Source organism: Protopterus annectens, chromosome 12.part0 (assembly GCF_019279795.1).
Source record: "Protopterus annectens isolate FY-2018-M chromosome 12.part0, PAN1.0, whole genome shotgun sequence".
NCBI classification, from domain to species: Eukaryota; Metazoa; Chordata; order Ceratodontiformes; family Protopteridae; genus Protopterus; species Protopterus annectens.
Window position 1 is genome coordinate 152,036,105 of NC_056746.1, and position 26,909 is coordinate 152,063,013.

Genomic DNA, 26,909 nt, shown 5'->3' on the forward strand with positions numbered 1-26,909 from the left:
AGAGGTCCAGGGAACCAAAGGTGATTCACAGCCTTCAAAGCACTGATAACAGCCAACACCTTTGACATTTAATAAGTGCTTCCATCTGTCTATAAGATCCAATAGAGCGTGGACCTTTATCTCTTTATGAAACCTCTCCTCATTCCAAACTGGAAGAGTCTGTTGTGACTGGAGGGGGATGGGAGACCTGGCTTTTAAGTTATCTGTTCTAGCCATCAACCAACCTCTCACTTTACTAATCGCACAACTGGAATCCGAAAAGTCAATCAGGACAGATGCAAAGTCCCAAACAATCTGGGGTACCATTATATTCTCCCCATTTGTAGTCTAGCAAAGGACAGCATGATGATCATCCAAAGCCACACACTCCAGCATCCTGAAAGTCATTTGCAGATGCTTGGATTAGGCTGCAGAAACCTAAAAAGAACAGTTGGAATATTTCTACTCTGTCAGGCAAGAGAAAAGCTTTTCTTTTGGTTCAGTTCAACAAACATCCAAGGAAATCATTTTGTGTGAAGGACAGAGAGAAGACTTGTACCAGTTGATTTGAAATCCCAGACTGAGTAGAGGCTGCTTGACAGTTTTTATCGACTCTTGATGGCTGTAGAGAGTCTGTAAGGATAAGATAAACGTTGGAATACGGGAATTAATTATGCCTTGGAGTCTGCAATAAGCTATGAATGGAGCCAGACATTTTGTAAATACTCTTGGTGTATTGGAGAGTCCAAAGAATAAAACAAAGTACAGTTGTATAAGAACTTACCATTAACAGTAGAAATGGTAGATGTCCTACTGATCACTGCTGCAGCATCTCTTGAAATGTGGGCCGTCACCGCTGATGTCTGGATGGAGCCTTCCCCAAGTCATACATCTGACACACGACCTCAGCTGGTATGCAGGGGGGGGGGGGGTACAGAGATCAATGAACAAGTCTGAATACTCAGACCATCACCAAGCCAGTGGACTGAAGACTGAGAGAAGACGTTGGTCACCTAGGAGGGCTGTAGCTCGAGTAGGTAAGAATACTCCCTCATTCCCAAGTAACAGAGCAGAGGATAAAGTAAATGGGGGGGGGGGGGTTGATGTGAGAAAGACAAGGGGATTAAGGGTGTGATGGAATGCTGTGACAGTGATCAGTAGGGCATCTACTGTTTTAAGTTCTTACACAACTGTACTATGTCCTGACTGGAATCACTGTTGCAGTATTCCTGACATGGATGATTCCCTAAGCTGAAAGGGGAAAGGAAAGTGGCTGGCAACTTGGAAGAGATGTCCGGCAACCTGGACAGAAACAGCTAAGGAAGGCTGCCCTGGACCTGGAGAAGGCATCAACTGTGTAGTGTTTGGTAGAGGTGCATACACAGGACCAAGTGGCTACCTGTAAAATGACCTAGAGAGTCAATTCCTTTGTGAAATGGCCCTGAGGAAAATACTACCCTAGTGGAATGTGTTTTAGGGAAGGAAGGAAGGGTCTTACCATAGTGAGAGTAGTAGAAAGAAACAGCCTTAGAAATCTAAGCTACAGTAGTTTGTTTGGAGACTGGCTGACCCAGTTTAGAGCTTATAAATGATACAAACAACTGGCCAGTCTTTCTGAAGGATTTAGTTTTGCCCAGATAAAAATCTCAGTTGCCTGTGAATGTCTAGAGCAAGGGTGTCCAACCTTTTGGCTTGCTGGGGCCGCATTGAGTGAATAGAAATGGTCTTGGGGCCGCATATAAAATATATCATATAGTTAACTCTTTTGTTGCTCTGGAAGACCACAGTCGACCTCCTGGCTGTACTGTAGGTGCATTTGAACAATGAATAAATGTAATAAATGCCTAATATTTGCCTTAAAATTCTAATTCTCTAATCTAACAGTTAACTCTAACATCTTAGTTAATATATCTATATCTATCTATATATCTATATCTATCTATCTATATATCTATATCTATATATATATATATTTTTTTTTACAAACAGATATTCACTACAGCACTAGCATTCCTCATTCCAGCAGTCCAACTACGTAAAATGTCAACATCAGCAGTCCTACAATACTATAATCCACAAAAACACCACAACAAATTTGTAATAAAATAAAGAATTCACATTACTGACTTAATAAAACAATTCTGAATAAGCTACAAGAGGGTCTCGCCCAAACAAATAACTGGTGCCAGAAATGTGGCCTCAAGCTAAATGCCAAAAAATGCATCATCAATCCCTTTGAGGAGAGTGATGTCCCCACAAATTATCACATTAATAACAATGTTGTAAGCACGTAATAAGTCATATGGTACTTGGGCACCCAGGTTGATAGAAACCTGATTTTTGACCACCACGTTGTCTCCGTTGTACGGAAAGCTTTTTACATGGCCCACTTCATTAGTAAGGGTATCTCATCCAGGGACAAGGAGGTCATAACATCCCTGTATTCTTCCTTTACAAGAGCCACTATTGAGTGCAATGCCCCTTTTGGCATGTGCCTCAACAAAACACCCTGCCAAAAGAAAGACTACAACCATTTCTGACAAAAAAGGTCAAAGGACTAAGTTCACTTAGTTATCCAAACAGACTAAAAAGCTTCTTGCTTTCCTCTGTCTCTCACTGGCCCCTATAAATTTCATCACTGGCTTACTTTCCAGGCTAAGAAAGATCCTGCCTTAAGAGACATCCTCTATCTCAGAAATACTGGTTATACTTAAAATGCTCACTACAAAGACCACAGCCTTCACTGCAACATAAACAAGCCACTTTTTATGGACAGGTTCTTGACACAAAAACCTTCAACTTCTGTAAAAAGCTCCTCTCATTATCAAACAATGTAGTTCAGCAACACGATGGCTGGATGGATAGCCATAAATGTAGTCCTTGGGTAAGTAGCACAGCCTTCATCAAACCAGATGGAAAATCCACATACTAACCTTTCCCAGCTGGAAGGCCAGGATCTAATATTGGTTACTCAAGTCTACTTGCTCAAGAAGAAGGGCATGTTTAACTAAGAATTCCATTTGCAAAATTATATTCAGTATACATATTAAATCTCTCTCTTACACACACAAAGCCCCTACTTGTAAAATATGAAGTATGCAACCTCAGTAATCACACGACACCCACTCACTGAATGAAATTGTCTGGAAGTCAAAATATCTGAAAAAAATTATAATAGAGATGGATTCATCCATGCAATTTCCCACCACAAAAAGGACCATCAATAAATCAACAAACAACTGCTCAGCAAAAAGTAAATCAATAAGAAAACCATAAACGCTAAGATAATGCTACATTACTGGTGTAAACATATAACTTGTGTCAATCCCCAGGTTAATTCATACCAAAAGATTGTTTCAGAGCTTCAGCTATGTATAAACAGCTTTCTCCTGAAAACTTAACTCATTGATATTTGCCTAGCTGTAATTATAACTGTAATATATATATATATATATATATATATATATATATATATATATATATATATATATATATATATATATATATATATATATATATTTAAGTTTATTCTGTACCTCAGTGATTCTCACTGTTACGAGATGTAATCTCTGCCATATTGTATGAGTGCTACATCCGTGATTTGCTGTCTCTCTCTCATGTATTGTATTATATTGTTTTGTGTTATTTTGGGGCTTTTCAGCCCGGGCCTCCACTGAAAATGGACCTGTGCCCAGTCAGACTTTCCCAGTAAACAAATGTAAAATAAAATAAATAAAAATAAACTTCCATCCATTCTAAAGCCATTTGACATTCATACATTTTAATTTGTTCAGAAGTTACTCACAGACTGACAGTTTACTGAGCTGTAATGTTGACCTTCGCTTTTGAAAAAAACAAATTCCCAGACTTTGTCAATAGCTCAACGTGTAGAGAGGATTATTTATTTATTATATATTTATTTATTTTTGGAAAACATCTTTAAAACTGTTAAATTGATTACACACCCAGAAACACAGAAAAGTTATTTTGATATGTAAACCACAGACTGCTGCAAGAAATCAGTCACATTAGCACTCTATGCTTATGTCCGAACAGATGACTCATACCGGTCTATTCCAAAAGAAGTAAAGTAGCTTAAGAAGGTTATTTGCAAGGTTACATGGCAGTTTATATTGGAAATAAGCAGAGATATTAAAAAAGCTCTGTTTTTAATAATTATGCTGAAAAGTCTTCCAAGGTAAATACAACTTCTGATTTAGTATGGAACTATACCTCTCAACCTTAGAGCAAGAAATCTGGACAAAGCGAAAAATAAAAGTGGGACACAGGCCCAAAAATAGTTATGCATCACAGACACCACTGAAACAACTGTAGCTGCAAACATTATACATCACTTATAATCTTTCTATCCCATTATTGTCAGTTAAACATTATAAGGCTCATTCAGTCCTGCCTTCTTTTGCATCAAAGAAAGCCATGCTTTGAAATGACAAATGCATTAAAAATAAATAAAACACATTGCATCAACATCCTGCAACTTCCTACCTGCAAGCAACCACAGAGCTTTCACTGAAACTAGGGCTGCTTGTTTTCCCAGAATGATAGCTCTCCCTAATTAAGTATAATGGTATACAATCTACCAGTATCCGGAATACCTGAAATAAATTAAATTATGGCCTGTAAATTGAAAGTACACTGTTTAATTAAACTATATTCCTAAGCCCACTTACTACATTTTTTCAGTAACATCCCAATATCCATTTCCAGGTCACTTTACAAGATACTGGCAGTAGTAGACTTGGCATCCTTCAGAACCCCACAGGCCCACGCTAATACTGCTAGCATTGTCCATTAAATGTAAATATCAATCCACTGTAAATGGCAAGAAGCTATGTCTTAAAAAAAAATCTACTTTTAGCATGCATACCCAAGTATCAGGTTTTGAAACAGAAACATTCTCCACAGTCAGTAAGTCTCTGACTTTAATAATCATCTACTGCTGCAGCACTCCCAGCACATAAGCACACACAAACACACTAAAATCCCCAACATTTAAAAAAATGACATTGTGCCCACTTGATTTGCTAGTACTGATGATCCGCCAAACCTATGCTTTCTGTTGTCCAATCTACCACTGCTTAGATCCCACCAATGAAAAAACAGTACTAGGTGCTTTTTTGTTTGTCTGAAAAAACAATACAACTTTATATGCTACAGTCCCACATAGTCAGTCCACTACTGAACCATTAACCCTAGGCCGCTTTCTCATTCTTACTCCCTGGAACTGAATTACCTTGGATGACTACTTTTATTTCCTAAGCAAAAGACACAAACTGGAAGTTGAGGCAAAAATCCAGACATTCTTTGAAAATCCATATAGTTAAGAGGTATGAGTTCATGTTCAATACAACACTCTCCCTGTCAGGAAAGCCGCAATTTAATAAAAGTGTACTTTTATTGTACAATATATTTGTGAGCTAATTTGTTTGTGTTCAGTAGGTAGACTGATCATTGCTAGCCTCTTTGTGCATGTGTCTCTCTCTGTCACACACACACACAATTCTGCTTTCATGCATGCACTCACTCCGTACTTACCTATTAACACAGGTAAGTGCTGTCCCTTTCAAAGGCAACAGCGGCAAATCCATACACGAGTCCCTCTTCAGCGAGAACACACACACAGATTGTTCGGCGCAAAATAATGGCGTAAACACACTGACCCTTTTTTGGCTCAAAAACAATACTAGAAGGGTGCTTTGGCACATGCGTACACCGACATTAGCGTCACAGGTCACGGGAGCGAAAAACACATAACAAAAAAAGTGTTTTGGGTCATGCATATATTGATGTTGCAGTTAGAGGTTGAGGGCCGCATGGAAGAGCTCTGAGGGCCGCAGGTTGGACACGTCTGGTCTAGAGAATGAAAGACTCTTTCCCAACCTGCAAAACAGGGGGGGAAAGAGGGAAAGGAAGTGAGAAGATGAATAACCTGATTTTGGGACAGCTCATTCACTACCTTAGGCATGAATAATGGATTAGCCCTGAGAGTCACCCTGTCCTTGTGAAAAACAAGAAAGGGGAATGGCCATGAGAGCTTATAACAAACTCTCTTAGCAGAGGTGAGAGCAATATGAGGATAGTTTTGCAAGTACAGAATTTTAGAGAAGCAGAAGGTGCTGGTTCAGAGGCAGGCAGCATAAGCTTTTAAAAGACAAAATTAAGTTCCCAAGGGGGGGGGGGGGTTCCTTGGTGGGTTAATATGCAGGCACAGCAGTAACTTGTGATAAGAGTGGATCCTGATTATGTTTGTGGCACCAATAAGATAACCTTTTCCATTTAGCAGTAAAAGATTTTCTAGTAGTGGGCCGCCTGACTTTTTGTAGGGCTTGAACAACCTCTTCAGAGAAGAGGGGTCTTTGAAAAATTAAAATCCTATCATCCCATAGGGTCAAGCTGAGAGATAGAAGAGTTGGGTGCAGTCAGGTCCAGGTGAAGAGGAATTCTCCTGTAATTTCCCTTTGTCAGGTGTAATAGCAGGGGAAACAAGTGCTGCCTTGGCAAAAACAGTGCCAGGAGGAGGAGTCTGGGTGCTTCCTTCTGTGTCTTCAGAAGAATTTTTGGAAAAGGAGACAGAGGAAGAAAAGCATACAGGAACGTCCCTGTTCAATGGAAGGAAAAGGCATCTGTTCTCCAGGCTGTGGGACAAGGGTCCTTGGTGCAAAACTGGGGGAGCTAATTTTTGGTTGGTGACACAAATAAGTCTGAGGAGTGCGACACTGCAGAGTGATCAAGCAGAAGACCTCTGTTCAAAATCAATTCATGGGGGTTCTTCAAGGAGCAGCTTAGGGAGTCTGCTAGCACACTGTCCTGAGAAGGGATGTATGTGGCACAATGTTCATTTGGGTTGCCAAGTTCCATGTCTCCTGTGCTAACCTACAGGGTTATTAAGACCTGGTGCCTCCCTGTTTATGCACCATATGACTGTGGTGTTGTCTGTGCATATTAGAAATGGCCCAGGTTTCCAAATTTCCTTCAGGAAATGAAGTTGCCATTTTCTCTTCACTCGGTGTGATCCTGCCCTATGCCCACCAAGCCTCATCCGAGGCATCTGTGTGAACCTGTCCATTCCCCTCATGCGAGGAATCTGTGTGAACTTCCCCTGCACTGTGTGAACCTGCCCATGCCTCATCCAGGGCATCTGTGCGAACCTCACTGGCATGGTGTGATCCTGCCCATGCCTCAGAGGCATCTGTGTGAACCTCCCCTGCACTGTGTGATCCTGCCCATGCCCCTTATGCCTCATCCAAGGTGTCTGTGCGAACCTCACTGGCATGGTGTGATCCTGCCCATGCCTCATCCAAGGCATCTGTGCGAACCTCCCCTGCACTGTGTGATCCTGCCCATACCCCTTATGCCTCATCCAGGGCATCTGTGCGAACCTCACTGGCATGGTGTGATCCATCCTGCCTCAGAGGCATCTGTGTGAACCTCCCCTGCACTGTGTGATCCTGCCCATGCCCCTTATGCCTCATCCAGGGCATCTGTGCGAACCTCACTGGCATGGTGTGATCCTGCCCATGCCTCAGAGGCATCTGTGTGAACCTCCCCTGCACTGTGTGATCCTGCCCATGCCCCTTATGCCTCATCCAAGGTGTCTGTGCGAACCTCACTGGCATGGTCTGATCCTGCCTATGCCTCTCATGCCTCACAGGCATGTGTGAACCTCCCCTGCACTGTCTGATTCTGTCCATGCCCCTCATGTCTCATCCGAGGCATCTGTGTGAACCTTCTCTACACTGTGATCCTGCCCATGCCCCTCATGCCTCATCTGGGGCGTTTGTGTGATCCTGTCCATGCTCCCATGCCTCATCTGAGGCATCTGTGTAAAAATCCTTTTATTTGTGTTTTATTTTGTGTTTTAAACTGTAAAAATGTAACAGTTTGTTGAATGTCTTTTTGGAGCTTTTCTCCCTGGGCCTCTGCTGCAAATGGACATGTATCCAGTCGGACTATCCCGGTAAACAAATGTAAAATAAAATAAATCTGTGTAAACCTCCCCTGCATTGTGTGATCCTGTCCATGCCAGTCATGCCACATCTGAGGTGTCTGTGTGAACCTCTCTTGTACTGTGTTATCCTGTCCATGTCCCTCATGCCTCATCCAAGGCATCTGTGTGAACCTGTTGAAGAGGAGGGGGTTACATGAATGGCAGTACTGGGTCGAGGATGACCCGTCTCTTCCACCAAAATAGCTCCTTTTTGAGACAAGGGAGGAGGGGGCTCAGGGTGTCCAAGGGGTGGAAGTGCTGGGACCACAGAGATTTCGGGTAACACTGGATTTTCCTCATGCGATGTCTGGCTAGTGGAAGCATAGGAATAGTAGTTGCCATGAATCCCAAAGTCCTAAGTATCTCTCTTGCTGAGCAATGGGCTGCTGAGGAGAGATTTTGGAAATAAACGGACAGACTGTGAACTTTCTCCTGGGTAAGAAAGATATGCATTTTGTGTGTCCAGTCTGCAGCTCAGAAACACCAGGGCCTGTGCCAGGTACCATGTGTGAATTATTTTTTTTTTAGTTCACAGTATAACGCAGACCTGTCTGAAGATGGAAGGTGCAGTGATGATGCTGAAGAAGAACTTCTGGAGAAAGCCTGGATCAGTAGGTCATCCAGGTAGGGGAAGACTGGATTCCTGGCCAATGGTGCCTTGGTTTTGAATACTGGGTACCAGAAGGGATATTTGGTTTTCAGTTTGTGGCATGACTTTCAGAGGGGGAATATTTTCCCAAGACATGCCATAACCATCACTGATGATGTAGAGGATTCACTTTTGTCTGTGGGTAACAGTTTCCCACCTGGCCAGGGAGAGTGACAGTCTTTGACAAACAGGAGTAATGGGACTGAAGGCAGGGAGAGGGGTGTTACAAAGGTAGTCACAGGTTTTTGCCACTGAATGAGGACATCCCCACTGGGGGTTGTCTACGGGTTTTATCAGAGTGCCTTTTCTTTTCCTATGTTTCTGAACTGTCCTAGGAATCGTTCTCATGAAGCAGGTATATTTAGATGAGTAGTTCCCATGCCATCGAAGAACTGAGAAGAGTAAAACAGGTCTGCGGTATTTCATGGTCTTACCTTGGTCTTGGGAGAGTTTTGAATAGGCTGGCCGCCTGAGGGCCAAACAGCAAGTCTTTAACCAAGGGTGAGTCTAGAATTTTAGATTTGAAATCCTTGGGTATGAGCTGATTGCAAAGCCATGCATATCTGATAACAGACCCAATGGCTGCTGCCCTAGAAGAACTATCCACAGCATCATAACTGTGCTTAATGCTGTGTCTGGCAATTTGAGTGGCCTGCGACAGTAAGGCTTGCATTGGATGCTTAGACTCTGCTGTATGAGGGTCCAGCATAACTCTAATGAATGCAGGACAGATCTCAAATATTTAGTCAGAGTCTGGTAATTAATTGCCTGAAAGGAAAGCAAGTGTAAACCTTTCTCCATCTCTCCATAGCCCTACTATCCTTGTCCGTAGGTAAGGCATTTGCACTGGGCAAAAGCTTAGAGGACTTCTCTGAAGAGATAAAGATATTGCAGAGAGGTCACTGGGTTCTTATATAAATATTTTAGGTCATCAAGCACCTCATAAAACCTTGCATAGTTATTTACCAAATATGGTAAAAAAAAAAAACAGCCATCACACATTAAAGATGCATTTGATTTTTTGAATAAAACAGCTGGGGAAACAATGGGAAGGATATAAGTTTTGGTTAGTAATTGATGTAGAGAGTTTGTATACTAGTATTAAACATACTAATGGGATTGAGGCCCTAGAATGTGCACTGGGAGACAGTCCAATGGTTAGGTACGTAACAGAACTGGTAGATTTTAGTTTGAGAAATAATTTTTGAATTTAATGGTACACTATCATCAAAAACAAGTAACAGCCATGGGGGCGCCATCTGCCCCCATATATGCTAATTTAATGATGGGGCTGTTTTAATATGAATGCATATATACAAATGAGATTGTTAAAAAAATGTTATTCAATACTATAGATACATAGATCTTATATTTGTCTGCAAGGGGGAATAGGAGGAGGTTATGCAATTTATTGGGGAACTACAAACCAAAAGATTTGGGTTGCAGTTTGACGAACCAATATATGGACAAGCTTTTTTAGATGTACATTTAGAGGAGAGATTAAATGAAGGTATAAAAACTAAAGTACATCAAAAATTTCAGAATAATAATGATTTCCTTCAAGGAACTAGTTTCCATCCCTCGCATCTTATGAAGTCACTTCTGTATGGAGAATTAATGAGGATTAAAAGATGATGTAGTGATGAGAGTATATTGAAAGAAAATTTTAAAAGAACAGTGGAAATATTTATTGAAAGACATGATGAAAAATAGTAAGATTCTGCATACAAGGTGAATAAGGAAAATGTTAACACTGGGTGTAAATACAGAAGGAATACAACACAGAATGAGTATGAACAACAAAGTATATGTGGTCACTACTTATGACCTCGACTGAACAAATAGTTGCAGTTACAAAACAATATTGGGACTTTTTTAAATTTAAGGAATTTATGGAGCTCTGCAGGTCCCCAATGTTTTCATTTGGGAGGGGTAAAAGTATTAAAGATAGGCTTGTGCACAATAATTTGTGATTCTTAGTAATGGGATGTATAACGTTCCTGTACAAAGAGGGACATTCCCCTGTGGTAAATGTGTTGTACGTAGATATATAGTTTGTACTTTTGAATATATAAATGGACATAAATTTAATGTATTGAATAAGTTTCATTGCAGTACAGAATGTATAGTTTATACTTTGAAATGGCCATGTAATATGTTCTATACAGGCGAAAGTAAGAGGGCTTTCAAGTTGTGTTTACAGGAACACGTTAGAGATATAAAGAATAGGAAACTTGAAAGCCCTGTGTCACATTTTTTGCAATATCATAATTGTGATCCAGAAGGCCTACAGGGTACAATTTTAAAAGGTGGAAAAAAGTACAGTTTTGTACCTACCATAAATGAAGATGTCCGAACTGGATAGCATCTGCAGTCATAACAAATGGGTTGTCCTGTCGTCAGGCAGCCCTTCGGTCGGCCGGATTCCAAAGTCTGGGTCCTTGGCTGATGTTGCACTTCACCCGACGTCATCTCTGCTGGTCTTCGGGTATAAAGGCATCAGCCGACGCCATTTTCCTCAGTGTTTCTTGCCCCAGATGCCAGTTGCCCTCTTGGAAAGCTAAATTTTGGATAAATGCCAATGTTTCCAAAAAGGTAGAAGGCAAACACAAAAATAAGCATGTATGTACATATATACAAACAAATACACCATAAGAGACTCCCCCCTAGCTAGCTATTAGGAGGGTAAATACCCTAGGAGTACCACAGAGGGGAAGGAGGGTGGGTAATCCTGACTGCAGATGCTATCCAGTTCGGACATCTACATTTATGGTAGGTACAAAACTGTACTATGTCCTTCATGGATGCATCTGCAGTCATAACAAATGGGTAGAATACCATAGCCAAACTAGGGGTGGAGGAAGAAAAATTATGGTGTAGTTAGGATCCCTTGCAGTACACAGCAGTGGCAAACCCTGCTCGGGATCTAGAGTATAGAGGTAAATTATAATGCTTGGCAAATGTATGCACGGAGGTCCAAGTAGCCGCCTCAATAATGTCCTTGGTTGCCACTCCTCGTAAGAAAGCTGTGGTAGTGGCTGTAGCCCTTGTAGAATGAGGTCTTATGTTCTGTGGAATTGGTTTTCCACGGTAGGAGTAACAGAATCTTATGCAATTTCCTATCCATTTGGAGATTGTCTGTTTGGAAATTGCTTTTCCTTCCCTTCCTGTTGCATAGGCTACTAAAAGCTGGTCAGTTTTTCCTTTTACCTTTGGTTCTGTCCAGGTAGTAGCGCAACTGCCTATGTACATCCAAGGTATGCAGCAGTCTTTCCCCCCTGTTCTGTGGACTGGGAAAGAAGGTAGGTAGATGGATTGCCTGGTTTAAAGACACTCTGGATACCACCTTAGGCATAAATGTAGGATTAGTTCTCATGGACACCCTATCTTGATGGAAGATTAGGAAGGGTTGCACTGCCATTAAGGCCTGTAGTTCCGAAACCCTCCTTGCTGAAGTAATTGCCAGTAGGAAAGCAGTTTTCCATGACAGGTGTTGCAGATCTGCTGTTGCTGCTGGTTCAAACGGAGGGAGTGTCAACTTTTCTAGCACAAAGTTCAAGTCCCATGCTGGTAATGGTGGTTTCCTAGGAGGTTTTACATTTTTGATCCCTCTGAGGAACTGCCTGAGTAGAGGATGCGAAAAGACAGGTGGATCAAGCTGTATTCTGCTGAAATAGCTGATGCATGTATCTTGATGGAGGAATAGGACAGGCCTGTATGTAGCAGCTCTGCCAAGTACTCCAGGATGTTAGCAATATCTATGTTCACACATCTTTTCCTCTTCGGTACTCCAAATGACAAACCTTTTCCATTTTCCTGCATAGTTCCTTCTTGTTGAAGGTCTGCGGGCTTCAAGGATAATGTCTTTAACCCTTTGGGATAGGTCTGGGTTAGTTGCTGCTATGTGATGTTCCAGGCAGTCAGTTGCAAGGTTTTTAGGTTTGGATGCATGATGTTGTAGTTGTTCTGAGTTAACATCAAAGGCATCAGGGTATTGACCACATTCTCCCCCGAGACATGCTCCTCAGCAATGGGTACCAGTGTTGTCTTGGCCAATTCGGAGCTATCAGGATTATCCTTGGACGTTCCTCTTTGATTTTCAGTAGTACCTTGTGCATCAAGGGAAGAGGTGGAAATGCATATGCTGTCAGGCCTTTCCAACTGAAGGATAGAGAGTCCACCTTCCATGCAAGTGGGTGGTATGTCCTTGTGCAGAATTTTTGAGCTGGTGATTGAGTGGGGATGCGAATAGGTCTATTTGTGGCATTCCCCATTTCTTTGTGATGGCCTTGAAGATGTCCGGGTGTAGCATCCATTCGTGAGCATCCAAGGTGGTTCTGCTTAACATGTCTGCTAGGGTGTTCTCTTTTCCCGGCACAAATATTGCCTGTAACTGGATGTTGTAGCTCAGAGCCAGATTCCAAAGGTCCAGAGTCATTCTGCATAGGGGGTATGAATGAGTGCCTCCTGTTTGTTGATGTACCACATGACTGTGGTGTTGTCTGTCCTTATCATTAAATGGCCTTCTTTGAGGAATGGTCTGAATTTCTGGATTGCTAGTTTTACTGCCAGCATTTCTTTTTGGTTTATGTGCAGGTGCAGCTGGTCTTGAGTCCACAATCCTTGTATGCATTTGTCCAACATGTCCCCAGCCTAGGTCTGAGGCGTCCGTTGTGATGGTTTGGCTTGCTTGAAAGTTGTGGAAGGGTAAGCCTGGGTTTGACTGGCATGCTTGAGCCCACCATAGGAACTCCTGTTTTAGGCATGGGATTAGTGGGATTTCGGTTTCTAAGCTGTGCCTGTGTTGAGACCATAAATTCTTTAGGTACCACTGTAGCTTTCTCATATGCAGTCTGGCATGTGGGACCAAGATTATGCATGATGCCATGAAGCCCAAGGCCTGCAGAACTTTTCTTGCTGTTAGTTTGTTCTGCTTTGTTAATGCCAAGAAGTAAAGAGGGAGTTCTTTTGTTTTTCTGCAGTTAGGAATGCCATTTGTTTTACTGTGTCCAATTCCGCACCCAAGAATGTTCTTGTTTGGGATGGTATCAGCCTTGACTTTTGTAAATTGACTGTGTATCCCAGGGCTTGTAGTAAGCAAATGACCCTCTGTAAATCTGTTGTCAGCTTGCTTTTGTTGTCCGCTTGTAACAGGCAGTCGTCCAGGTATGGATAAATTTGGATTCCCTGTAGCCTGCAGTGAGCGATTACTGATGCCAGGCATTTTGTGAATACTCTGGGCGCAGTAGATAAGCCAAAGGGCAATTCTGAGAATTGATAATGCTCTGATCCTGCAAGAAATCTGAGGTATCTTCTGCAATTTGGTCGTATGGGGACGTGCAGGTATGCCTCCTTGAGATCTAGAGTTACCAGCCAACACTCCTTGCCCAGCATGGGAAGAAGTTGCTGTAGGGTCAGCATTTTGAATTTTGGGACAATGATGCATGTGTTTAAGACGACAGGTCGAGAATAGGTCTCCAACTTTTCTTTCTTGGTACTAGGAAGAGTCTGGAGTAGAATCCTTTGCCCTGTTCTGTTATTGGTACTCTTTCCACAGCTCTCATCTTTGCTAATCCTGCTATCTGCTGTAGAGCTTCTGTTTTTTGATTTGGAGGTAGGTTTGGCATTCCTCTTTTTACTGGTAAGGTGTGGAAGTGGAACCTGTAGCCTTGGTCTATGGTTTGCAAAATCCACTTGTCTTTTGTGATATAGTGCCAATTTTTCGAAAATAAGGCTAACTTTCCGCCTAAAGGTGCTGCTATTTGCTCCCTGGTAGGCGGTGTCAGAGCCAAGTCACTGTGATTGTCCTGTTGCAGTGGCAGTGGTTGTGTCTGTGCCTCGGTTATTGCCTTGCCACTGTCGTCCTCTGTAGGCACCTCCTCTGGATTGATTTCTGCCTCTAGAGCGTCTATTCCTGCCTCTTTGGGATTTTGAGGAGTCTGGAAAGGACCAATTTTTGGCAGGCCAGTTCCTGCTAAACCTTGGGGGCTGAACCTGTAAGAAATCTTTAACTGTTTGTACAGATTTTGCCTTCTCTTCCATTTTCTTCATTACTTGCTGAGCAGGTGTACCAAATAGACTGGCCTTATCCATAGGAGCATCTAACAGCTTTGCTTTTAACATGATCCGTAAGACCTGTTCTTTCAACCATGCATGCCTTCTTATCACTGTGCCAGTCATGGCTGATCTAAATGAAGCCTCCAGTGCATCATAGCCACATTTTAAAGAATGGTTACTAACCTGTTGGATGTTATTCACCATTTCTAATACATATTTCTTATCTAAGGAGTCATCAGAGGACAGCTTTTTAGTTAACTGATCAAGCATAAACTCTTGGTATTGGATCATATGAAACTGACAGTTTAAAGCTCTAGCTGAGAGAGTAGCAGAGGTGTAAACTTATTCCCCATCTCTAAGGACCTGGATTCCCTTTCAGAAGGAATAGGGTTTTTTGCTGAGGTCGAAACTACTGCCTTAGGCCCCTGGGATATAGTTTCAGGATCTGCAAGTGGGGCCTTGTATAGGTGGTGATGAGTGTCTGACACCCTGTAAAATCTATCTGGTTTGGCAGGGGCTGGACGTAAAGAATCAGGAGCAGTGCAAACATCATTAAATGCATCATCCACAACAGGCAGTACAGGAGGTATAGCTAAGGGCCTATGTTGTGGTAAGTGCAGAAAAGTCCTAAGTCTTTTTCTGGAATCTGAGAAATCTTGTCCCTGCCATTGGAATTGTTCTCTCATGGCATGTAAGGTTTCCCCAAAGGAAAATTCCTCAGGTGGAGAGGCAGCTGGAATGGATTCTTCAGCATCGGCGTCTTCATAAGTAGAAAAAGGAGCCTCTGGCTGGTCTGTAATGTCTGAGTCATCCGCAGAATCATCAGAGGACACTGGCTCGGGGGGCTCTGTTCTAGGTCTCTTTTCTGGGGGCTGAGAGGCCCTGTCTGGGTGAGATTGGGATCCCCTAATTAAGGATATTAAATCCTCTGCCAGAGTAAGCATTTGTGAACTAGAAGTGGGCCTGTGTGAGGGGGGCTTAACAGGCACTGATTTAACAGATTTGGCTGCTTTAGCCCTGGCAAAGGCCTTAATGGACATGGCTGCAGGAGGCCTAGCAGCACCACGTGCTGGGGTAGAGACATCCAAAGGGATGGTGTCTGATAAATCACTAGGAACCACAGTTGTAGGCAAAATTTCTGAGGCCGATTCAACTAAGGTAGCAGGAGCCTCAGTAGTAGTCATGGATTCGGCTGAAGATTGAGTTTTCGGTTTCGCCGAAACCGAGACACTCGCGGCTTGCTTAACCGTGGTTTCGGCCAAAACCGCAGACCGCGAGTGTCGGTCTTTTTCTTTGCGTTTTTTTAACAATTTGGGTAGTCGGAGTATCCGACGGCATAATGTACGCAAAATCTGAGCCGAAAAACTGTTCAGCAAACTCCGACCGACGCCTAAGCGTTCGTCGGTTGAAGGAAGCACAGGCCGAACAGGCTGCTACGTCGTGGTCTGGGCCTAAGCAAGACAGGCAGTAAGAGTGGAAATCTTTATGAGGTATTTGTTTCCCACAAGTTAAACAGTTATTGACTTTTTCTGACATCGGCTGAGGCAAGAAAGAGTCCCCAACGGGTACTTAGCTTTTAGAAGTCTTCAAGTAGTATTCGGTAGTAGTAATCTCTGGATCTGACCGACCGGCACTTGCGAACAGCTTCTGCTTCGGGCGCCACGCGGCAAGAAAGACTGAGGAAAATGGCGTCGGCTGATGCCTTTATACCCGAAGACCAGCAGAGATGACGTCGGGTGAAGTGCGACATCAGCCGAAGCCGGACCCAGACTTTGGAATCCGGCCGACCGAAGGGCTGCCTGACGACAGGACAACCCATTTGTTATGACTGCAGATGCATCCATGAAGGACATCAAAATGAATTTGTTGAGGTTAAGAAGAAGCTTCTGTATAAAGAAGGACTTCTCATTTTAAAATATGGAACCTTGGTCCTATGGGGATTAAAAAGATGTCCTTACCATAACGTTCCATCTGTGTTGTTGTTCTTCATTCATTCATGACAGATGGTTCTTTGTTCCGACCTTGGAACAGACTTGGCCGACAAAGCAAGCTCTCTCCAACCAAAAACTCTCAAGTTAGTTACCCATAGGGCCCCTCTCCTCATCTCCTCAGATCGAGTTTGCCTGTAAGGAAAAGAAAGCGGAGGCTTTGTCTGAGCAAATGCCCTATCATGTAACTAGGACCAAATCCGAACCTCCAGGAGTCTTTCGGGGGGGGGGGGGGTGTTAGGAGGATGGAATGTCATGAATGAATGATCAACAACATAGATGGAACGTTATAGTAAGAACATAACTTTTTTTATCTGATGTTAATCTTCATTCATTCATGACGGATGGGACAGAGTCCATAGCTACTTTATGTCCTGGGAGGCCCTATGAAAGGATATTCCTGTATTCCTGAGCACCAGTGAGCCAAAGAATGCTCTCCCCTGGAGACCAATTCCATTTTGTATTGAGTGATAAAGATATGAGAAGCCCAAGTGGCTTCTGTACAAATGTCACCCATGGAAGCTCAAGAATGAAAAGCTACTTAAGCAGCAACTGACCTGGTTGAATGCACCTTCATTTTCGTAGTTAAACTTATTTGGTTCTGTTGATAGGCAAAGGAGACACATTCACTGGTCAGATTTTCAAAAGGATTTAGTTCTATCCAAATAGAAGCTTAATAGTCTATGTACATCCAATAAATGCCAATATTCTCCTTTATTTGAGAAATTAGGGAAGAAAACTGGCAAGTCAATAAGGATTGGTTAATATTCAACTCAAACAATCTTGGGTAGAAAGGATGGGTTAGTTCAAAGTGACTCTCTCTTTGTGGAAAACAATGCAAGGGCGTTTTACGCACAAAGCCTGTAATTCTGATATTCTTCTTGCTGAGGTAATAGCTACCAACAACAAAGATTTCCAAGACAAAAATTGTGTGTCACAATTGGCTGCAGGCTCAAAGGGATGACGAGTCAAAGACTGTAGGACCAGAGTGAGATTCCAAGGTTCAATGGGCTCTCTGAAAGGCAGTCTTGTATGTAAAACACCTTTCAAGGTTTTACAGAGGTGATGAGATACCAGAGAGGAATCCTGGAAACCATCGTGAAAATTTGAGATAGCTGCTAACTGGACCCAGATCGTAGAAGCTGAAGCTCCTGAACGGAGTAGAAATGATAAATACTCTAAAACCGAACTGATCGGAGCTGAGAAGGGATCTACTCCTTTTTCATGAGACCAATACACAAATCTGTTCCATCTACTCTGATAAATCTTCCTGGTGGATGGTTTATGGGAAGCCATAAGTATTTTTCAAACAGGGGAAGAAAGGTTTTTTTGCCTGGCAATTACTGGAACTGTAAGCTGGCAGCTCAAGGATTGACAGGTTTGGATGGATCAACCCCCTGTGGGTATGACAGACGTCCTAAAGTTGGATCCAGAATCCATGGTTGGTGAACCAGGTGAGGCCAAGGGAAAGGGGAGCAGACATGCTGGGGCCAATAGGGTGCAATGAGTATTACTTTGCTTCTCAACTGAAGAGTCTTCTTTAGAAATTGTGGTATCAGAGGAAAGGCATACAGTAGTCCCGGGGGCCAACTGTGTACTACAGCATCCCTCACATCCCTCAGGAACTTCCCTGGGGGTCAGGGGAAAGTAGCTGGTACATTTGTAGTTGGTGGGGGATATGAACAGGTTGCAGCAAGGCTGGCCCCAGTGATGGAAGATCACACCGCTACCACTGGGCTGAGGGACCACTCGTGAGGCAGGAGAATACATCTGCTCAGTTTGCAATCATATTGGAATTCCCGGGAATGTGCACTGCTACTAGAAAGCAGTTGGAGGCTATCGCCCACTGCCAAATTCTCATGGCTGCCCGACACAACGGGTAGGATTTTGGTTCCCCTTGTCTGTTGATGTACCAGATGACCAACATATTGTCCGAATGTATAGCAACTGTCCCAAATGGGAGGACAGAGTGGAATGCTTGCAACGCCAGAAGCACCGCCCTCAGTTCTAGGACATCGATGTGCAATTTCTGGCTTCATGGTCCATCTTGAATAGTAATTCAAACTTGGACTGCTCCTAGTTTTAGGAAGTTCTTGACTTCTTTTTGGATCCCCTTGCCATTTCTTCTTAAACATCTGTTTATCTAAATTTAGTTGAGACTATTTACTATATTTTTTGCCAAAAATGGATGAGGAGCTAAAAAATTCCTTGGGCAATTTAGAAGAAGAGGGCAGAAAAGTCTTTGAGAGACTCACTGGATCATCTTGCCCCTTTCTTCACATTATTACCTCTGCAGCACAGAGTCCAAACACATCTCTATCCATGGGAGCATTTAAAATCTCATTTTTAACATCTGGGAGATTCTAAGAATGCAGCCATGCAAACCTGCTCAAAACAATAGCAGTGGCCATTGTCTTGGAAGTAGTATCAAAGTCATACGCACACTGCAAACAATAACCTGTGCAACAGGAGAAACCAAGTTATTTAAAGCAGATTTTTCAACAAAAAAACTGCAGACAAAAATGTCTTAGATTTTCACATAGTAAAAAACAAAGCTTAACATATGAATCTGACAATTCAAAATTCTGAAAATCAAAGTTGCAAAAGTGTACATTTTTGCCCATACCTATCAACAATTTCCCCATACTTATCAGGATTGAAATTAACTATTTAGCAGCAGTGGGATTAACTAAAGCTACAGCTGGTGGGTCAGGTTTGGGAATAATATATAAAATCTTAAAAGATTAAGGATCTTTATACACCCCTATTTGCCTTTTTAGGAGGCGCTGTTGACTATCAAAAAAACTGCAGGCAAGAACAATGCTGTCCAAACACGCACATCCTCTAAAGCGAAGAGAACAGGAAGAATGGGTGTAGGTGCTGAAAATCCCTCTGCAACAACTCAGTATCTTCTGAGAAACCTCAGTGTTCTCTTACTGAAAACAGTGGCAATATTCTGGCAACAGTCTCAGAGAAGGAGAAACTCCCACATGGAGAATCAGAAACTGAGCTGCTCTCAGAGTCTGAATCAGAAATCTTGGGGGGGGGTCCTGTATCTGTCTCTGCATCTTCCTGTTCAAATTCAGAATCCTAAATCTCGTCAAGAGAGGAATCTTTTTTTTTTTTTTTAAACCAGAAACTACTTTACAAGAAGGATCAATAGCCTGAATTAAACCATAAGCCAGACCCACTAACCTACCCTATTCAAAGAAATGTGATGAGGAGTAGATATGCGTTTGGTTTTTGGTTTCATTTTGACAGGAAAATGGGGCCAACCATATTAATAATAGCAGGAGCCGTTTCCCCAGGGATGGGTACAGCACTCTGATACAACAGGGAAACCTCCTGTTACCTCTCCCAGAGTTGACTAGAATGGCTCTCCCTTGACAGGACCCAACAGCCACAAGGATCCAGAGTGAAAAGTCAGTGGTGTGAGGTACAACAAATGGCCACAGCAGAATCACCCACCTGCACTGACAAACTGCTAGCCTGCTGTGACGACAAAGGCTGTTTGATTAACTTTTGACTGCGCATGTTACTGGCAGCAGAAGTGCTAGGATGGTGGTCAAATCTTTTGGAAGCTGGCCAGTGTGGGTGTGGTGAACACACATAGCTTAGGCTACTGAAACCATGACAATTCTGAACCTCTCTCTAATACAGTGCAAAGCTATGCGACCCTGCAACTTACCTTAATAATACCACCTAAGTGTGAAGGAAAATTTGAGCAGAGTGTTGAGGTAGTAAGAACCCAATCAAATGCCCTTCGATCATTTTCAGGGAAGCAGCCTGGGGGTGGGGGGGGACAAGACCACTAGTCCGCAAACCATATGCATGGCTAAAGAACAAAGTTTTGAAGACTTTAAAAATAAAGCCATTTCAACTGATGAAATTCAAAATAAGAAATGCAGTCTCAATATCTTTATGGCTCCCCTTACCAATACAGCCAAATCTGCTTGTGAAGCTCCTCCAATCATGTTTGGAACAAAGCTTTTGTGCCCTGGGGCATCTAGAATGGTGAAATGTTTTCTCTCCGTCTCAAAATATGCTCGACCCACTTCAACTGTTTTACCTTTGTCTCTTTCTTCTTGGTTTGTGTCCAGGGCCCACGATAGATACCTTCAAGAAACAGAAAAAGAATTAAATGTCTTTTACAATGCTTAGAATAAATAAATAAATAAAAAACACAAGTTGTGTAATATAAAGTGCACTAAACAAGGAAACACTAAGTTTATGTGGCATCAAAAACAGCTGTCAGGTTTTATCCAAAAACTTCATGTGGCTGTGAGGTCAACTGAGTCACAGACTCAAATGATTTCCTTCAATAACATCTGCTGACAAAATAAAATTACTTGAACATCAAATAAATGAAAATCTGAATCACTGCAGTATGGCTGCACGATGCATTTAACAGAACAGATGACTATATAATTTCACAGCCCACTGTGTGCGTGCAGTATTCTGTCTCCTCTTTCTCTGATCAAAATGTTGCACCCCGCAGGGCTGATACTGTCTAAATAAATGTTTGCATGAACAACCAGCCTTCCTCAAGGCCTGATAATACCACACCGGGAAGTCTACATTTTCAATGTGTGACAGAAATAAGAACCATCAAAGACTCCGATTATCTACAATTCTGACAAGTCACCGTCTCCCTCATCCATAGCTTCTAGTGGCACATTAAGCCCTCCTGTGGTTGAAAAAAGCAGCACAATATGGTCCAATCAACACGAGGCTCCATTAGGATATCCAGGTAACTAATTTTGTCTGTGGCCATCTATCGAGATGCACAGTGCTACAATTCCACAGTCATACTGCTGTTTCATCATTAGGACCCTTCTCTAAGCTACCATTTAATTTGTGTTGTGAAAGAAAATCTTACCTAGTCTGTCCTTAATTTTAATGAGTAACTCAAATCCTTCACACTGCTTCCTTCCATCACTATAAAGACCAGCTGTCTGAGAAACCGGCATCCACAGTCTTGTTACGCTACCAGCTCTTCCTGCCTACGTCCTCTCCATTTAGCGTGATTCTTTCACAGTACTCTAGCATTATCTTATGCAACCCACATCATGCACCAAACTTTTGGCTTTTTGGAAGAACCCAGTTCATCTCTGCTCAAATTCTTCACCCCTCCATTCTACATACCCTCTTCTACTTACCAACATGGCTAACTACACTTACCATTTTGTATTACTTACCACAACAGCAAACCTTAGAGAAAGATTCACATTAACGCTACATGACATCTATGTTATACACCGCCTTACCTGTCTCTTACAGACTGAAGTTTGAAAAAAAAAAAAAAACAAAATGGCTTCACTCATTGCCTTCATGGATCAACGAAGGTTGTTGTTGAAGAATATGCAAGATGACCCCCCACCCCCAAATACCCCAGGATGGAGCACGTTATCTCCAGTTGTTCCAAACAAAATTCACAAAGGTTGAATGAGGAAGATAAATATTCTTAGTTGGGTACAGTATAGGAAAGCATTTAACCTTACAAATGTTGAAAAAGTTACATGGTTAACTGCTGGAAGCTTCTGCATCCAATAAATAAGCAATTACAATGTTTACAAAAAATACAAAAATTAAACAAGCAACAGCAGAAAGAATTACTTAAAGTCATAATACAACAAATACTTAAAACATGGTGAAAGGACCTGAAGGGAAGATATGCAAAGGGGCATTCTTCAGATGCTGGAAGGCAATAAAATGACTGATATGGTAAGGAAGTACTGTCCATACTGAAAGTCAGAATAAACACACGTGTATGTATAAGCCCATATATTTATCTACATACCCATATAGTATATACACAGGTGTTGTCAAACATATAAACGCATAAACAGACCAAATAAACAAGGAAAAAAAAAAAGACATTTAGCTGCGCACACTATGATACAACCTTGGAGCATGCAACTACCAAAAACTGTGTTTTGCATGGGGCTTGCCCCTCCCTGCACCCCCACATTTCTGTTGATTACATAATCCAACCCCGAAATCCAACACTGGGAAAAGGCATATTCCCAAACCTTGGTATTACAACACTCGCGCCCAACTGTTGATCAGTTTTGCCAGTCAAACTCTGAACAAAACAGCAGTTGACTATGACAATTAAATGCATGCATACACACACATATTTACATACATGTACATACACACAGACATAAATCACATTTAACATACATATGAACAAATATGCATCTACTCCAATAAATCTTAAATAAAACTTCAAGAGTCATAGATAAAGAAAAATGAACTTGAAGCTATATCAATAAAGGAAGAAAATTCAGGAAAGTTAAGACTACAACAACCAGATAATATGCTTTTACTGTTTGTTAAATGAAAACAATTAACTAGATCTAGGCACTTGTAAATTTCTGAAAATATATGAAACCTTACAACTGTTAGGAACACCAAGCCAGTCAAATGAATCAGTGTATGAATAAAAAAACTTTGAACTGTGTAATGACCATGTATGACAAGGATGATTTGTGAGAAAAAGATTTTAATAAATATACTAATAATGCGAACATATTTTATGAAAGTACAACACAGGGAAATAAAAGGTTTCTGCTAAACACAAACCATCCACTTGATCTAATACTCTGTTGTATTGTACAACTGAAGGTCCATCATAAATGTAAAGAGCAATGTAGTCAAACATGATATCATCAAGGTTTTGAACAGCCACATAATCATAAAATCATGACAAACCTTCCTGAAAACAGTCACTTAGAGAAGGAAGATGCCTCCTAAAAAGATATATACAGTTAGAGCACGTATTTCTTTAAAATCTACTGTTAAGATACAAATACTTACATATAAACACCATTTCTTTCTTCAGTATGAATGGTTGAGCCAAAGTAATCAAGTCTGAGTACAAGCTCAGTTTGAGCTGGGCTCACAGTCCAGCAAGTTAACAACCTGGTAAAACAGCATGCCTCCTATTAACCTGGTGAACTTGGGCATCCTGAGACAGTGTACCAACTGCCTCATGTACACTGACAACCCTCTCCTCTTCCCTCCCAACACTCAGACTTGCGAGAGAAGCACTTGTATATCCAAACTGAAAGCCACACACTCTCCAGCCTAGACCAGAAGAGCTGGTCAAGAGGAGATGGTCAACATTTGCACCACACCACATGGAACACACAGCCCTCCAGAACACACACCAGCACTGCCTTCACATAAAAACACAAACCACACCCACCCATCTTCGCGGAGGCTCTCAATAAAAATGTACCCAAACAGCAGAGACCTCCAATGCAGAAATGCACTAACCACCACGACACAACACTAATCACGAGATACATAACTCTCCTAAACAAAGTGCCACTCAACTAAAGCCCCCCAAGGCAAAACAGCATGCCCAACACACTACTCATAGGTGACTCGATAGTGACTCACACTGATGTCCTACTCACTAGGTTGAATAAGGAGAAGGTAACAGATGCCTGTCAGGTGCCAGGATCCACCACAAAATGCACTCACTCAGGTCCCTCAACAACAGGTACAAATATCACTCTGTCTGTCATTGCACATGTGGGTGTGAATGACCCGAGATATACCTCCCTGGACTACATGAAAAGAAGAAACATGGAGGAGCTCTGATTATCTAGCCCAGGCGGGTATGACCCTAGCCCTGAGCAGCATCCTACCATCACCCAGAATGATACCACAGTACAAGCAGAAAATTATTGATTTCAACAACTTGCTAAGTTTCTGGTGTCATTCTAAGGGGATCCTGTATCTGTCTGCCTGGGATGACATGACTGACAGACCTCGATGCTTTGCCAGAGATGGCCTGCATCTGTCACCCCTGGGCTTCCAGATACTGGCCAAGGCTCTTGCCACCCCTATAGGGCCTTTTTTAGGCAGTGTTCCAAACACCGAATTATCATCGTAACAGCTACAAACAAATGCAATCTGAGAGTCATGTTGCTCAATGCTAGAAGTCTAAATCTCAAAATGCACTCACTCGAAGCATTCTTTAAAATGCAGAACATTGACGTTTGTGCCGTAACAAAGACCTGGTTCAAGGCAGCAGAAAGCACTCCTGCACTACCACGCTATAACTCATTCTACACCTTTAGACTCCAGAACTTAGACCGAAATGCCAAAGGAAGTGGTGTTTCCATATTCAAAAAGGATGCGCACACCTCCAGACTAGTAGCCCAACATAACTCATCTGAGATACTTCAGGTGCAGCTAACATTGGGTAAGACAGCAATTCAAGTTGTTGCCTGCTATAGGTCCCCAACCATGTCCCAAGACTCACACTCCACGTTCCTAAGCACCCAGGAGAATATTAGGGTCCAACCTAACACTCATACTGGGCAACTTCAACTACCCCTCCATTAACTGGGAAAACTACTCATGTACCAATACACTTGCCCGTTTCCTGGAATTCATCAATTCCAAAGCCCCGGACCAGCTCGTTCTTATCCCCACTAGCAGTACCAACTTCCTTGACCTGGTCATTACTAACACGGGCGACCGTTGCTCTACACCAACAGTCAACTGCTCTCTGGTTAGATCCAACCACAAACTAGTCACCTTGAAAATCCACATCCCTCCCACCCCCTCATCCCCCCTGCAAAGATAACCACCATGAAAAACTTATCCAAAGCTAACTTTGGGCTAATAAAACAGAGATGGCTAACTTTACAGCACCCATGCAAATGGAGATCACAAATGCATGGATCTCGCCATACCCAAAAGAACCAAGAAGTTCTCCTCCAAAAAAAGGAAGCCAATCTTGTGGTCCCCTGCCATAAACAAACTCTACAACAGGAGGAAACTGATGCGGAATACGGTTAAGTCCCAAGACTGGAAAAACTCCCTTATCAACCTCAACAAAAAGTTGAGACCCCTCATCAAATCCTCTAAAGCTAGCTATTTAAATAGAATTGCAGCAGACAGTAAAGAAAACCACAAGGCTTTCTACAGTTAAGTAAAGAATCTCCATGGCAATACCATTTACTCTGAGCTACTGCCCAACGGTACCTCCTACACCGAGCCAACAGATATTGCCAATATACTGGCCGACAGGCTGAGTGCCAACTTTACCACCCCCCCCCCCAAGGGACCAGTCACAATACCAGTAGATTGCCAGGCACCCAGTATTACTGCTGCACAGGTTAAAACAGCACTGTCCAAGGCCAAGAATACAGCTTCTATCAGACCTGACAATATCCCTGGCTGTGTTCTACATGAACTAGAGAATGAACTGGCATCTCACCTGTGTGCCCTGTTCAATCACAGCCTAACTTCAGGCTTTGTCCCTACCAAATGGCACACTGCTACAGTCATCCCTCTCTACAAAGGAGGAGCGACTACAGACCCTGGAAACCATCGCCCCATTAGCCTGACGAGTCTGATATGCAAAGCTATGGAATGCATCATCATGGACCTTAATAAACAAGGATATAGGGAAGCTCCAAACTCTGGATCCCACACAGTTTGGTTTTGTGAAGGGTAGATCATGCCTGCTCAACTTGATTTCTTTGAGTCAGTCACCAGAGCTGTGGATGAAGGCAAGGTGGTTCATACAGCCTACCTTGATCTGGCCAGGCCTTAGACACCATTCCCCACTCGGGAATCACAGAAAAACTCACTAAGTTAAGCATCCACTCCTATATCACTAGGTGGGTTGCAAACTGGCTCACAGGTAGAACACACAGTGTGAAAGTAGCTGACTCCATGTCAGACTGCCGACCAGTCATGAGTGGACTCCCACAGGGTTCGGTCCTGGGTCCTCTCCTGTTTGGTATCTACTTCTCTGAAGTCCAGGCCAACACAAAGGGACTCTGGCTGACAAAATTTGCAGACAATTTCAAGTTGGGAACTATTAACTCCCAGAGTGATGAAAAAAACACCCTTGCAGGTTCAGCGCCTCCCAGAGTAATGTTGACATCCTACAGAAAGGCCTCAGTGAGACCAACGACTGGTGTCAGAACCATAGCCTTAAGCTCAATGCCAAAAAATGTGTCGTCATTCCCTTTGGGAAAAACTCAGTTCCCATAAATGACCACATCGATGGTAGTCCAATGAAAACAGAAGGTGTTATAAGAGATCTGGGAACACAGGTTGACAGCAACCTCTCTTTTGACCACCACATTTCCACTGTAGTCAGAAAGTCCTTCTTATGTGGCACATCTCATTACTAAGGGTTTTGCAGCTAGGAAGAAAGAGGTCATTGTCTCCCTCTACTCTTCCCTCATTA

At 42.5% G+C, this 26,909-nt stretch overlaps 1 protein-coding gene across 2 annotated transcripts in view; it reads right to left on the bottom strand.

Moving 5' to 3' along the window:
- The window catches only part of GSPT1 (G1 to S phase transition 1), a 960,922-nt gene that overhangs the window by 523,733 nt on the left and 410,280 nt on the right, over nt 1-26,909 (bottom strand). For both annotated transcript variants that reach the window (XM_044089181.1, XM_044089179.1), the window contains one exon: nt 20,617-20,797. In XM_044089181.1, the coding sequence (XP_043945116.1) occupies nt 20,617-20,797 (181 nt within the window). The remainder of the gene's footprint in view (nt 1-20,616; nt 20,798-26,909) is intronic.